Source organism: Stegodyphus dumicola, chromosome 6, assembly GCF_044657685.1.
Source record: "Stegodyphus dumicola isolate Sdum_Otavi_A_Nest chromosome 6, ASM4465768v1".
Classification (NCBI taxonomy): domain Eukaryota; kingdom Metazoa; phylum Arthropoda; class Arachnida; order Araneae; family Eresidae; genus Stegodyphus; species Stegodyphus dumicola.
In genome coordinates, this window is record NC_140773.1 from 163597205 (window position 1) to 163612427 (window position 15223).

Below are 15223 nucleotides of genomic sequence, written 5' to 3' on the forward strand. Positions count from 1 at the left end.
AAGTGTATAAGGTATTTTTCCCGCCTTCGTGGTGTAGTGGTCAGCACGTTTGACACGTTTGACGCGAATCCGAGAGGTCCGTGGTTCGAGTCCCGGGGAAGACGTTGCTCCTTTTTCATCTCTCCTGTTTTGAATTAAACCTAATGTCTCTACAGTGGCGTCCGAACTAAAAGGTGGTAAATGATGATTGTTCACCACGAGGATTTGGCGATTGGGGTCATCAAAAACTCCAGTCATCCTTTAAAAAGGGGAGTATATAAGGTATTTCACCTCGCCTTCTTAGCTTGCCTTCGTAGCGTAGTGGTCAGCACGCTCGACGCGAATTCGAGAGGCCCGTGGTTCGAGTCCAGGCGAAGGTTCAGGTTCCATCTCGCCTCTTTCGAAATAAACTTAATGTCTCTACAAGTGATACAGAAACTTTTTCATTTTATAGCCTTTAATATTTATTTAAAGGCAAACCTTCTTTGACCTATTATTTTGCAATCTGAAGCTGAAGATACGCTTTAAGAGTCGTCTTGCTTAGCTTGACTTGTAGTAATAATTCTTACATAAATTCTTCAATATCCATTATATTTATCCCGTCCAGTCTATCCTATATCTTGTGGTGCAGGATAAACTGTGAGGTTTTTATTACACTCATTTAATTAATCATTCTAGTTCAATAAGTCTAGACTTCAGATGCAATAGAAATTATACAGTGAACTGCGGTGAAAACTTCAATTCATTGTACAATTTCTTTAATAACTACTTTTAATTATGCTCCCAAAATAGTTGGAATGAAGAAAAACATTTTAAAGAATTTTATTCTCCAATGCACAAAAGTCTCTTATTCTTCAATTAAATACGAAATATGAAATTATGATTTAACGTAAATCTTTCCTTCAGATCTTCTCATCACTTTCTCCCATCCCTATATATATAATATGAATTACGTATATTCATAGTCACTGGGCATTTTTTGACATATTGTCGTACGCCGGCGAAGCGAAAATCCAAATACGTTTCATCTTTCGCCGCCACTCGCATTGAATTGCGATGTATGAATGTCTTCTCGTGCTGCAGCAAGCGCTCTTATTTGGTCCATTTCCCGTGTTATTGCGTACCCCTGAGTGCGCATATTACGAACATACGCAAAAGTTCGGAAACTTACATTTCGAACCACGAAATGCACGTCTTGTTTTGTTCTTTGCCAACAGTTGATCACGCTGTTTGCTCCAATTACGCACACACATTTCGTTCACCTTATATACTCTTGCTGTTGCTCTTTTTACATTTTCTTGTGCAAATTACAGTTTAAAAGCCGCTGTATACCTGCTGTATTTTCCCATTTCAAGCACGCTACTTGCTAACTACCACGAATTCCAAATGTTACTATGAATGAAAAGAGAGAACTTGAAATGTGCGAATGCTCCAAGGAGGAAGGAGAGGAAGTAATTTCATTACAAAATAGCATTTCCTGGAAGCCATTGTGATGAAAACGTGTTTGAATTGCCTTAGTTTATTATCGCGTCTGCCGAGGGGATTGCTGGAGCCGATGTTATGACTGAATAACAGCTGCACCAGAATGCAAGGAAAATATCTGTTTTCCATCCTAGCGCCAACCAAAGAGAAAACAAATGCATATTCTTTCTTTAAATATGTTTATTGACTAATGGTATTGACCAAAGGGAAAAAGGCGATGTTGAAAAAAATATATTTTAAAATAAGAAATTCTTTAGTTTTTGGGGTGCAGACATTCTGCGGGTCACTTTTTCTTACATAAATTTTATCTGTAAATTCGGGGTGCGGACATTAGACCAGCGTATACGGTATTTTACTTTAGGAAGTGGCAACACATTACTTTTAAAGAGTTTTCATCATCGAAGTAGAATGGCGCGAGATAAGGGTGTCTATGCCCAAGGCACTATCCCTGTCGAATGAAATTTGTCATTCCGTACAATGTCTATTAGAGGAACATTCCTTAACAGAAGTTCATAAAATATCTAAACCAATATTCACAAACAGCTCATTAGGAAAGCAAGCACAAAAATAATTTAAATAAAAATAATTTTTAAAATCTCTAGGAACTTTTCCTTCTGTCATATCAGTCTGGAAATTCCGGGAAAATTTTTGCACTTCGATGATGATTACCCCAATATAGAAGGCACTTGACTATTTTTCTCTCGGCAAAGGGAAGATACATCTCGGCAAAGTTGACGCCATGTCAAAATGAATTTAAAACTGACGGGCCTGGTGAAACGCGAGTTTTTAAGGCTCGGTCGCCAAAGCCCGTGGAGCTCGTATCTCGAGATTAACTTTAGCAATTTTTACATTATGAACACCCAGAGCAGCAAAGTCAAAAAATCTCTATCATAAATAAGCACTGGTATAGAAAAAATATTTGTGACTACAAATAAAAAGCGAATAAATAACAACTTAGTAATATAGCAATGCTATAAACAGGATTTAAATATTTACAGATATACCCAACATCATGTTTGAAAATAAAGGATAGCGCACTACTCAGATCGCGTATTTGCAAAATGTCACATGAGTGGACATCTAATGTCACATGGGAGTGCTCTGCCCACTAGAGGTCCAGTTGTTACGACAGCTGAACATTGGTGATACTATGTTAAATTCTGAACACAGACTGACCGTATGGGAGTTTTCATAATTTTTTTCTTATGTAAGGGGACTACGCATGAGTGTTCCCTAGAAAGTCCTTTATGTAGTCATCCTTTCCTTTAGGCAGATAGCCATTGCCTTAATAAAACAAACATACAGGTTTTTAGGACATCCTTTTAATCTTTATTTGCATCAATTTTGAAAATATCCGAGAAACGTCTTTTAATGCGAAACTTTTGTCTTTATGATTATGCATTACTTAATATTCTTGCAATATTTTCATGATTAGCTGGTATAAGTAAGATTTCATACTCAAAAACTTTCTACATTCAAAAAGAAGCATTTGGAAGATAAACTAAAAAAAGTTCTTAGAGTTAAAAGTTTGTCCGTCCGCTTAATTAAAGATCTTCTTCAGCAAGATTCAAAACATTCTTAGAATTAACAATTTGCCCATTTAACGTTATTGTTTAGTACTGAAATAGTTTAACGCAATGTAACGTTATAGAGACATTAGAAGTTTTAAAGTAGTACTTTCTTAAATAACTCTTAGTGTTTTTGTAATGACTCGAATTTTGGCTTTCAAATTACGAAACAGATATCCAATTTCATCAGAAAAATGTATCGAAGGCATGATATTTTCGATTCTTCATAACATGGTGGAAAAAAGCAACACAAAATAATTAAATAGTACCGAAGGTTTCGTGATACATAATATTTCATCAATTACAGTTTCTTCTAATCTTATATTGTAAAAATAGGTTTTAATATGCAATACAGAGAATTTGATCAACAGCTTAAATTGTGTTCATGCAACACAATTCGGTTGAGACTTCAAATGATTGTTCACGCTGGAGATAACATAATAATGCAATATATTTTACATATATTTAACATAAAATTTAATCAAATCCAAAGAAATCCACTTTTATGTAGGAATTCTAATGAAATAAATTTCATTTGAGAAATGTGATACCATTCTAATTGGAAGAAAGAGAAACACATAATCAAATTCATGCTGAGTGGTAAACGGTCGACATGTAAATTAAAAAAAAATAATAAAAATAAAACAAGTAAAAAGATTAAATAGTAAGTAAAAATGTCTCATTTTATTCTCGAAACTCAACCCCCTTCTTCCCGAAGTATAAATTAGCGAAATTTTTACATAATGCAGATAGATAATTATGGGTTGAAGTGTATAATGCATAAATCTTATACTTCATTAACCTAGGAAGAATAATTCTAAAGAATGCTTAAAAATGATGCTAAATAATGACTAGTTAATTGATTACTACAAAGCATGCAAAAGGTTACTTTGCGTGAAATAAACCGTCCTTTGAGAAATTAACATGCCATATTCGCGAGCTTTTTCTTTCTGAGTAACGGGTAATATTTGTATTATGCTAGTGGGAACCTAAGAAAATCTCAAACCAGTCCTATTTATTTTGTTATAAACGTGATTCAACTAAAATCAAATCTAATTACCAGTTACCAGTACACAATTGTTTTGGTATTTTGTCATTAGAAGGCAAAACGGAACAACACTGATACAAACTACCAATTAAGGCATTTTTATTACCTGGAAATGGATAATCCCTTTCACACAGTTTGAAAGATACACATTGTTCATGATTGATTTATACTCGTAGTTGAATTTGTGCTATCTGAGTATTCGGTTCTTACAAGTTTATTGTCGAAACGTTTGCCCTGAGGCTGTGATAGATCTTACATTTATATATTGGCATATGTTTAAGAAAATGTACTATATCAATGGCCAGGGCATACTCTACCCTGCCTTGACCTCAGTCTTACATTTACCAGCAAAGATTTGGAGCAACAGTGTCTTGAATTCGTTTAGAAGAAAATAATGGATACAATGTGTATGTTTGCGATATTTATGAACCTTAGAATTTTCCTTTCAGTTTTTGTTGTATAGAGCGCCTGAGTGCCGTTAATTAAAAATACAGTTCATTAAAAATGAAAAGAAAACTATTATTATTTTACAAATTTGCGCACCATAATTGATTTGTGAGAAAAGAATTAAAGTAAAAGAACAAACATATGCTTTGAACTCTTTTTTTTTTTTTTTTTTTTTTTATCTTAGTTTCATATTTTTCTCCAAATTTACAATTCCCTCTTGAATTTCGAATTACTGTTTTTTAATAAAAGTGTCTTTATCTCGCATCATTGAGGAAAGTTTAATCAAAACTTAGTAGAACTAAATCTTGAACAATTCAGAGGATGTCTCATGTTTTCGTCATTCGCTGCATGTACACCAGCGATCACGCATTTTCCCGCAGTATGTTTCAAGATCTACCGCGATAGCATAAAATGGTGAATAATACTGGAAATATAAAGGTAGGCAGGCACTTCGAATGGGTCAATATAAGCCTTCTTTCCTTAAATATTTTTCATAGACATATATTTCTAGCAACAACGATTCAGTAAAAAAATAGGTTCAGCAATAGAGGTGGGAGGGTTTTGAAAATATGGAAAATAATGTTTTATATAGTCATACAAATCGGTCATACTCAACAACCTACCTGGAGACTGGTTAAATGGCCAAAAGGCGTGTATAAGTAACTCCGCGTAATAGTAGCAAGGACAAAATAGCAATGTGCGCTAGGCTAGCGAATTTACGCTCTGAATAAACTTCAAATTTCGTCTGTTTTTATGACCTTTTCACTTAACTTTAATTTGTATCCTGACGAGGAAATGCGAGAGGAAGCTAAGGAGTTTAGAAAAGATAAGAAAAATTAGAATAATTGGTTATTTAAACTAAGGGAAACCCTACAACACCAAATGGTAAAATGCTCACTAGGCTTAAATAAATCAAATGAAAAACGCTGCATAACTTCAAGCGATTGGAAATTACTCTCTAGTGTCATATCGAATGAGGTAGAGATGCGAGTTTATATTTTTGTTTCTGTTAAGGTAGATATTTCTTTGAAATTTTATGTAACCAATATATTTTAAATCCGTAAAGAATTCGCCGATAATTAAAATGTATCTGTTCATAACTTTAATGAAATTTTCTAGAGATATGTTTTAAGAACTTTGATATAGTGATGGAACATTTAAAATAAACGCACTTCTGCAGCTAAAAAAAGTAATTTCTCTCAAATAATTCAGTTCTTAATCCACAGAGCTTAATTAAGACTTGTCGTTTTCTTTTCAACTGGTGTCATCGTGAAAACAGTGAATTTAAATTCAAATTTTTTATAACTCAGTAAATCTTACTGTAAAAACTTTAGAGTCTATATTTATTATCAAGGTTTTCGATAAGTTCACATGCGTTCAACAATATCCAAGAAGATCAATATATTCAATACGTACCCTTGGGGAACAAGAATGTCATCAATGGTATTGCTAAAATGGCCTTTCACTCCAGCCCAAGTGGCAGCTATCAGCGCGGGAAAGACTACAAGAAAAATCTGATGTTATAGTATGCTTATATGACGGTAATTATACGTTTAAAATACAGGTGACATAATTATATAATTAATTACAATGATTAATGCTAATAAACTGTTAATATCACCAGCTTAAAGCTATTAAAAAGCACATCCTAAGTCGTTAAAGTTTTATTTGAAATGTGTATATAATTCATTTAGTGTAACTGATTACATGAACGCAAATCAATAATTATTATTAGCTAAACTTTTAATATTTTTCAGTTATGGCAGGTATCATACAAAAGCATCATTTTACGATATACGCTCCAATATATTCTAAATGCATGTGGTTTAATAGTACACAAGATTGCTCACGAATACAAGGCTAAAATATTTCTTTTCTTAGAAAAATAACAGGTATTCCTTTTGTTTCTTACTTATATTCCTCGATGGCATTTGTTTGTTTGTCCGATAATTGAATACGAGAATATACAAGAGCTACGTGTTATAATTACTTTGGCTGCTTTCAAAGATTTCTTAGAAATTACCACAAAGTGTCTCCATTCGAAAATTTGGAACAAAACAGTGCATCCATTGTTTCTAGCTAGAAGTGTTAGCCTCTTACATCATGACAAGATGCATGAAAACATGAATAATTCCTAACAAGTTTACTACACTTCCAAAGACATGGTTCATTCGATACATAATCTTTACTTCGTAGTAGCTTCCACGTAAAAAAATTCTTTCGAGCGGAGTTTGGCTAACGGGCTTGGTGAGTGGAAGTAATGGTTTACAGATGGAGAATATTATGAAAGTTCTGGGATTTAATACTGAATTAACTGTATCGATTCTTTGAGGTCATTTTTTGTCTTAAGCTGGTATATCCCTTAAAGAAATGTTTAGACATACAGTTTACAAGAAATAAAATTTCTTGTGCAGTGTTATCCGTGTGACAGAACAAATAATTTCAATCAGATACCAAAGAAATATTGAAAATATTTAGTAAATAAAATTCCATATCAAGACTTTAAAAAATGCAGACACATGTTTCTGATGTCTTAGATTTTGGTATATCAGTGCTGAGTAGGAAGGAGAACAAAAATAAAGTTAAAACTTTCGATTGTTATATGTCAGCCCAATTTCACTTACCCCATCCGATTACTGCATAGATGTATATTTTGATATTGTCTACTGAAAATGTCTTCACAACCAATATGAAGAGGTAAAGTCCTTCTACGAACATCCAGAAAAAATTCGTCCCCATCAGATATGTCAAGATTATAGTTAAGTAACAAGCAATCTACGTAAAGACAATATTCAAATAAAATTTGTAAATAAGAAAGGAATAACTTAAGACCAAGCAAATAAAATTACATGAAAATGAAAAATAATATTAGTAGTAATAAATAATATTAGCATTTTTGAAGTAATGCATACATGATATATGAATATAAATAGTAGAACTTTAATTATCCGAAATAACTAAGACCACATTTCATCTCGACATTGAAAAATTCCCATGAGGTAATATACTTTGGTTACCCGAGGAAATTTTTGAATAGATAAGCTACCTTCATTGTTTTAAAGTCATATTTACTGTAATACAACTGAAAATTCCTTTAGTTTTTCATTCATCAGTTTTCTTTAAAATAAAGTTACACTGTTAAAACAGCAAAATATTTGTATTTTTTAATAATAAAATCATAAAAAACATTTTGACAAAATTATTCAATGAAATGATTTTTTTGCGTGGAAATGCAACTAATTTTAATAAAATAAAATGAGAATTAATTTTGATTCTTTATATGATTTGACATATTCTTCAAAACGGGGAAAAGTTCGTCTCAAATTTTTTTTCTTTGAAAATTAAGTAATTTAATTTAATCAATCATTAATTAACAGAGTTGTATCTGAAAATTATCAAATCAAATTATGTATTTATAATGCACTACTAATCAGACGATTGGCTTAATTTAAATAAAACAGAAGTAATAGAGAATGAAAATATTTCGATAAAGGGTCCAAAATATATCTGTCAGTTAATGATTCTTTAATAATAAGATAAAAACTCCAAAATGGAGCCAAATTTTCTATCAATAAAACTAACAAAAATCTAAAAATTCTTCTAATGTTTTTGAAGATTTTAATATTCTTAAACACATTATGTGGAAAATAGTAAAAATCATTTATAAATACAGAATCTTTCTTATGAAGAATTAAATGAATATCCACAACAAAATAGTTAAATTTGGATATTATTAATTTAGAAAGGAATGTTTTCATTGAAGAGATTAGTCATTAGAATGATATCCAGGGACGGGCAGTATTGAATTCATATTTATTGTTTTCGCGGTTCAAAACTGAAATGCGAGTCTGAAGCTTTTGCTTAGGTAACCTCAGTTTGCGTTATAGCTGAATCTGGAAGACTAATAAAGGAACAAATTATAAAGTGTTTTGATAATCTTTTTATGTCTTTCTTTGCAAGAGAGTCGTACCTGAATAAAAGTGATAAACTGTAACGACATGTAATTGTTTCATATCAAGTTTTAATTACATTTTCATTAGATACTCATCTCAAATGCATTAAACGAATAAATGAAACAGATAAAAAGAAGCGAGAGTTATAGAAGATAATAGAACTGGTGAATATGGGTGAAAACCTTGCTTGGATATCGATTAAAATAAATAAAAAGGAATAAAAGAAAACACAATCAAGCAGAATCTTGAAAATAATAGATCCTGCTTAATAGTTGATTAGAATACTTAGTATAAAAATAAGCTGCCGGTTCTGAGAAACACATAGTGTTGGAACATTTTCACAATAACATTCCTGTTCTTCAAGCTAAATACTACTTTTTAGTATTTAAGTAAAAAGTGCTGCTGTTATTCGAATATGATATTTTGGTTTACTTTATACCTGTAATTAGTTTGTAACCTACAACTGAGATTGTGTTCTATGTATTCGGCATATCTTCACATATTTTCAGCTTGCTGGAAGATTAGGTCGTTCATATGATAGTTTCCATCAATGTTAGCTACAGAAAGTCAGGTAATAAAGCAAGGAGAACTACAATAATGTCTTCTTGAACTCAGTGAGAGACGCCACCTTTCTTCAATACATATTATTATTTACGAAAGTCAAACAAAGATAATATTGTATGGATCTTAAATTTTACTAACGTTTATTTTATTTTAAATCTTTACTATCACTTCTTATTTTCTACTTCCGGCCAGAATTAAAAGCTTTAACTTATTTATGCAAATTTGTCTGGCGAACGCCAAGTACTTAAGTTGTGGCTTTTTGCCAAGCAAGAGAGAGGAAGGAGTTAGTAGAAGCAGGCCGCTTGCCTTACCAGTTTTTACTCGGTTGCTGGTTGCCTTCCAAGCCAGAGGTTTAATCCTCTTAATAATTTTAAACGTATTGTAGTGTTAACAGTTCTCTGTACTACATACGGCTTCCTATTAATATACGGCCAATCTTCTACGTAGGCCCTTGTTTGTTATTCCAAAGTTAAGTTAGAGTTTAGTTAATATTTTTATATTCTTAAGTTCAGACCACAAGTGGTTGGTCTCTGTATTCCGAAGTCCGGAAATTATTGTAAAGAGTGAAAAATAAAGGGTTTTGTATACCCTTCCTGTGTGTCTTGTCTACTTCCCACATTTATTGAACATAGCTTTAGTAAGCTCCCTGTTCCGAGTCAGGTCTTTGCATGTTCCCAAAGCAAATAAGGAGAAACACAGAACCTGATAATATAAGAAGAGACTCACGATTAAAGAACTACCATTATTCCGAAAAACCACATCCAGTCCATTGCCCCAGAATGTTGTTCTAAACAACTTCGAATACCTTGTGATGTTGCGTGGCCCCAACTTGTGCGCAACAGTAGTAGTGACTGCTATGAACTGGAAATTACACAAACTCGTAAGAAGGGTTTAATCCCTTTTTATTCCACTTCAGAAATTACAGTTGCGTTCACTTGACGCTCACAAACTACGCCGACCCGGCGGTGTAACAAAAATAGAAAAGTACAACTAAAAATAAATAACAGGATGAATAAATAACGAGGTCACTACTTACGAGGCTCTATAAACGTGACTAACTTAACCGCGTTCTAAGAGTCAGCAAACTTTCTGATTAAGAAGTTGAAAGATTCAACTAACTGCCGAAGTAAGCACACAGGCCGAAACGCGCGGTTCTTATACTTTCTACCAAGCAAACTTCACGCTCGTGATTCAAGAAGCACACTTACAAATCTCGTTTCCCTTCTATTTAACTCAATTTACTTTTGTTAAAAATTTGAATACTCTGCGCGTTCTACTAAAATTTACATACTCTGGCATTGGCAATTCCAGGGGAAAGTAAAGGCTTGACAGGAAAGATAGCTTAAACTTAAAATAAATGTTAGTTAAAATAAATATAAACCCTACATTTGCCGCTGCCAGAATTTGGTAAACTTGGAAGCAGGTCCTAGAAACGACCTGTTGAAAAAGTTTCCACATTCTGATGTAAAACTCAAGAGCTCCGTTTACATAAAACAAACTGTTTTGCATAAGATTACAATCATTTCTGGAGGTGAGTAAAATTACCATCTGTTCTTACAGGATCCTTTCTGGTCTTCAGCAATCAATTATTTCTCTTCCTTCCAGCATCTGGAAGGAATAAGTATCAGTATCTTCTAAATACATTATGATTTACACTTTCTTAACACTGGATAAAGTTTTCGTTTTCGATCCTTTTATTTTCCTTAATTAACTGCTTAATTCACATTCATTCAAGTAATCAAACATGAATTTAACTTTACCCTGGTTCTCCACCATGTGTGGTGTGAAACGGGAATATTCGTGTTTTTGTATTACAACACTTCCCCTAACCACAATGATTTGTTAGAATTCCAACAACCAAATAGACACACCTTAATCGATATACTGAACCTCGATGAGCTATGTTTAACATTCTTAAAATTCAAGTGTAGGTGGAGAACCCTACAAAACACATTCATTCTAACTTCCCCCTCATTCATCTTTAGACATGCAGGCTTTTGCTCTAAAGCATGATTTTATCTACAGTTTAATACTTAAATTTGAATTCATTTCTTTCGAGTATTTACTTTTAGCATCTAAAATTTTATGCTTCTAGACTAAATTCTACTTTTACATAACTTTCAAGTATTTACCTATATTTCCAAAATTCTAATACATATGATTTTTACAATTTACCATAAAATGAATAAGATAAAAATAAAATTTTACTTCACGCTTTCTTTGCTAAGCTGGCGGCAGTGAAACTAAATTTTTCATTAATACAAGAATACGAAGTTATTTTACTTTCGGCCAATTTTGGCTTTAACATAACAGAATTAGTCTTTCGACCAACAGGAACTGCTTGCTCTTAGATTTTACACGTAAAGAAAATAATACTTTTGCCTTAGCTAAATAAAGTAAATCAAAACTAAGTCTCAACCGAGACAAATTGACTTCCGTCAAAACATAGAACTTCGTATTTACGCATAACATTTCGGAACAAAAGAAAAAATTTATAGAAGATTTTAACTTATCTTTGAGTTTTCGATGCTTGGAACTCCGACATCCTCTTCTGGCAGAATTGATCCCAAGTTATGGAATTCATAGAAGTCAATCTTCGCCTTTGGGTTCTTCGATTTTCGTCCATGGTGATTTTTCTTTTTCGCCCTCTGTACGCCGGCCTCTTGGAGTGGTAGTCTTCGGGTTCCTGTCTTTTCCGTTTTGCCCCTGGACGGCTGGTCTTGGCGGCTTCCGGTCGGGAATCTTGCTTGAATATCTTCTGTTGGTGCCAATCTTTTCGTTCCTCCTTCTGTCTTTTTCTTGTCGTGAACGGCGGCCTTGTTTGCTCCTGACTATCTGGCCCTGGAAGTGGTTTCCTCGACGCAGACTTTCTACTGTGGAAAGTTGTATCTGGTCTTTTCCTATTTACCAAAGATTCTTTACGCGGCGGCGTTGATTTCTTGCATTTCTTGAATGCTGGAGTCTCACCATTTTCCTTTCTTCTTTTCCGGACCGTAGCATGACTTGTAGAAGGGCTAGGTTCCTCTTCTGTTCTCTGCTTCTTGGGTGGTGGAGCGGGTGGCGTTACTTCTGGACCTTCCACTTCTTTTGCGCTTGAGTCCTGCAAGAAACTTTTAAGGATTTCAAAATCATTTTGATTATAATATTTTTTCACCTGGTCGGGACTTGCTTTACAGATTTCCCCTCTCTCGTTCTTAAGGTACAATACGACTCCCTTGATTTCCTGAATTACATAGGGGCCTACTTTGCCATGAACTTGTCTGGGGCAGTTGATAAAGAAAATTTCCGCTTTAACACTTTATCTCCAACTTTAAAATCTGCTTCACGGCGTTTTCGATCATAGTACAGTTTATGTCTATTTCTTGCCGTATCCGAACTTTTAACCGCCTGATCAATGAGTTTCTGTATATCTTTTTGTTTGAATTCTTCCTCTCTTTGTTGCACAAAGAATAATTTATCTAGTGGCGTAATTAACTTCCGTCCTAAAAATAATTCTGTTGGAGTTTTTCCCGTAGTATCATGATTTCCTGTTCTTAAAGCATAAGCTAACTCATTTATGTAGCCATCCCAGCGCTTGTGATGTGTGCTAACATAACTTCGAATTATTTTTACAATATTTTTTATTAACTTTTTCTGCGATGCTTGCCTGTGGTCTATACGGAACTATTTTGATATGGCGTATGCCAAGTCCAGTGCAAATGTTTTCAAATATTTGGCTAACGAATTGTTTACCGTTATCTCTAATGACTTTTATCGGTGCACCGTATTTTAAAATGTATCTTTGTAAGCATGCATCTGCGACTGTTTTGGCTGACGCGCGCTTAAGTGGAACAATTTCTGTTCATTTTGAAAAAGGATCTACAATTACTAAAAGAAAACGATTTTTATTTAACTCACTCCGGGGGAAAGGACCAAGAAGATCTATGCCTAAAATTTCATTCGGAAATGTAGCGCGAATGCTATTTAAGTACCCGGCCGGGCTGTAATTAATATCATTTATTAACTGACATTGATTGCAGGATCTGACATACGCAGTTACTATTTTGTATAATTGCGGGAAATATACCGCCTCGCGTACCCTTTTTAAAGTATTTCTAACCCCTAAATGACCCGCTGTTTTCGCATCGTGTAATTCCTTCAAAATGCTTAATCGAAGCGAGGCTGGGATGACTGGTTTATATTCAAAATTTTCGTTTGTCGCTTTCGTATAAAACAATAAATTATCTATTATTTCATAGTTTTCTGCTCTACTTCTTATCGCATCGATATCTGTGTGTTCAAAGCTTTCGGAGTCTTTCAAATACGCATAGATACTTCCAAATTCAGGATCAGCTTTCAATTCAGCAATAATCGTTTCTCTAGAATCTAAAATTTTTGAAGTCAACACAGCGCATTTGAGTTCATTCCCTTCCTCATCCAGTTTTATTCGAGATAGTGAGTCAGCAACATTGATTACTTTACCCGGTTTATATTTAATTATTAGGCTATATTCTTGAAGTTTTAAAGCCCATCTTATTAACCTGGGCGTTAGGTTTTTTTCCCCAAGTAAAATCTACCAACAGCCGCATGATCCGAAAAGACTGTTACTAGCGCTTTGCCGAAATAAACTCGAAATTTGTGTACGGCTATTAATACGGCTAATGTTTCTCTCTCTGTAGCTGTATAATTCCTTCGCGTAGAGTTTAAAGCTTTACTAAAAAATGCCAAAGGATGGCCGTTTTGCATGAGAACCGCACCTACTGCATAGTCCGACGATTCTGCTGCAATTTCCAGGTTTTCGTCCCCTTCTGGGAATTTCAAAACAGGGGCATTGATGAGTGCTTCTTTTAACCTTTCAAATGCCGTGTTTGCTTCTGCTGTCCACGTAAACTTACTTTTCTTTCTTTTAATTACTAACAACGGTTCAACAATGTTCGCAAAATCTTTTATGAACGACGTTAATAAGAACATAACCCAAGGAAAGAAGAAAGTTTCTTGGTTTTGGGAGGTGGGAAATTTTTGATGGCTTTTATTTTTGAATCCTGAGTTTCTATACCCTTTTGCGAAATTTTATAACCCAGATATTTAAGTTCTTTAATCGCGAACTTGCATTTTGATGCGTTAATTGTAAGACCGGCTTCTTTTAATAATTTAAAAACCTCTTCTAAGTCTTTAATATGTTGTTCCAACGTACTATTCGTTATAATTATATCATCTAGATAGATTAAAGTCGATTTTCCTAGGACAGGCTTTAGAACATTGTCCATAGCTCTCTGGAATGTTGACGGGGCCCCACACAACCCAAAGGGCATGCGTAAAAATGCATAAGTGCCCGATTTTGTTATAAACGCGGTTTTATGTATGTCTTCGGGTCTCATAGCTATTTGATAGTAGCCAGACGTTAAGTCCAACATAGTCATGTATCTCGTAGACTTAATCTTTCTAATAATTTCCTCTATAACCGGCAAAGGGTAAACTGGGAATTTAGTAATACTATTAAGTTTCCTGTAATCGATAGCAAACCTCCAAGCCCTTTTATCCGAAGGAGGGAACTCATTTTTTTTCCTACATAGTACGACTGGACTCGCGTACTCACTATTTATAGGCGTTATTATCTGTTTCTTTAACATTTCCTGAATGTGTTCTTCAATTATTTGTTCTTTCTGTTTATCATACCGGTAAGGTTTAGTCCTACAGGGTTTGTCGGCAGTTAATTGTATATCATGCGTAACAATTTGACAATTACCAGGCCGTTCTGAAAACAAGTTCGAAAAAGTACTCACCACTTGCTGGATGGCTTGGCTTTCATGGTCATTCAAATGGCTAAGGTCCACTTGCGGTTGTTTCATTGGCTCCACCACCCTCCGATCCATTTCCAGCATAATCGAATTTTCCTGAAAATTCAGTTTGGCCTTCGCGGCCTTTAAAACCTCCATGCCTAAAATGACTGGACTCTGCAAATTTTTGACCACAAAAATTAATACTTTGAGGTTTTCATCTTTTACCTGTATTTGTAATGATAATTTTCCAATGCATTGACAGGTTTTTCCCTACGCTGCTATAATTTCTGTGTTTTTATTTTTAAATAATCGTAACCTATTAAAATTCTTCTTGAAAAATGTATCGCTCATAAAATTACCTTCTGCTCCTGTATCGATGAGGGCTTCTACTGGTACATCGCCAACCAGGACTTGTATAATCGG

General features: G+C 34.0%; 1 protein-coding gene across 2 annotated transcripts in view; it reads right to left on the bottom strand.

Annotated features, from left to right (window-relative positions):
- Positions 1–15223, bottom strand: part of LOC118181820 (diuretic hormone receptor-like) — a 376168-nt gene that overhangs the window by 64384 nt on the left and 296561 nt on the right. For both annotated transcript variants that reach the window (XM_085819127.1, XM_085819126.1), the window contains 2 exons: positions 7149–7299; positions 5941–6025 (listed from right to left, as the gene is read on the bottom strand). In XM_085819127.1, coding sequence (XP_085675253.1) covers positions 5941–6025; positions 7149–7299 — 236 coding nt within the window. The remainder of the gene's footprint in view (positions 1–5940; positions 6026–7148; positions 7300–15223) is intronic.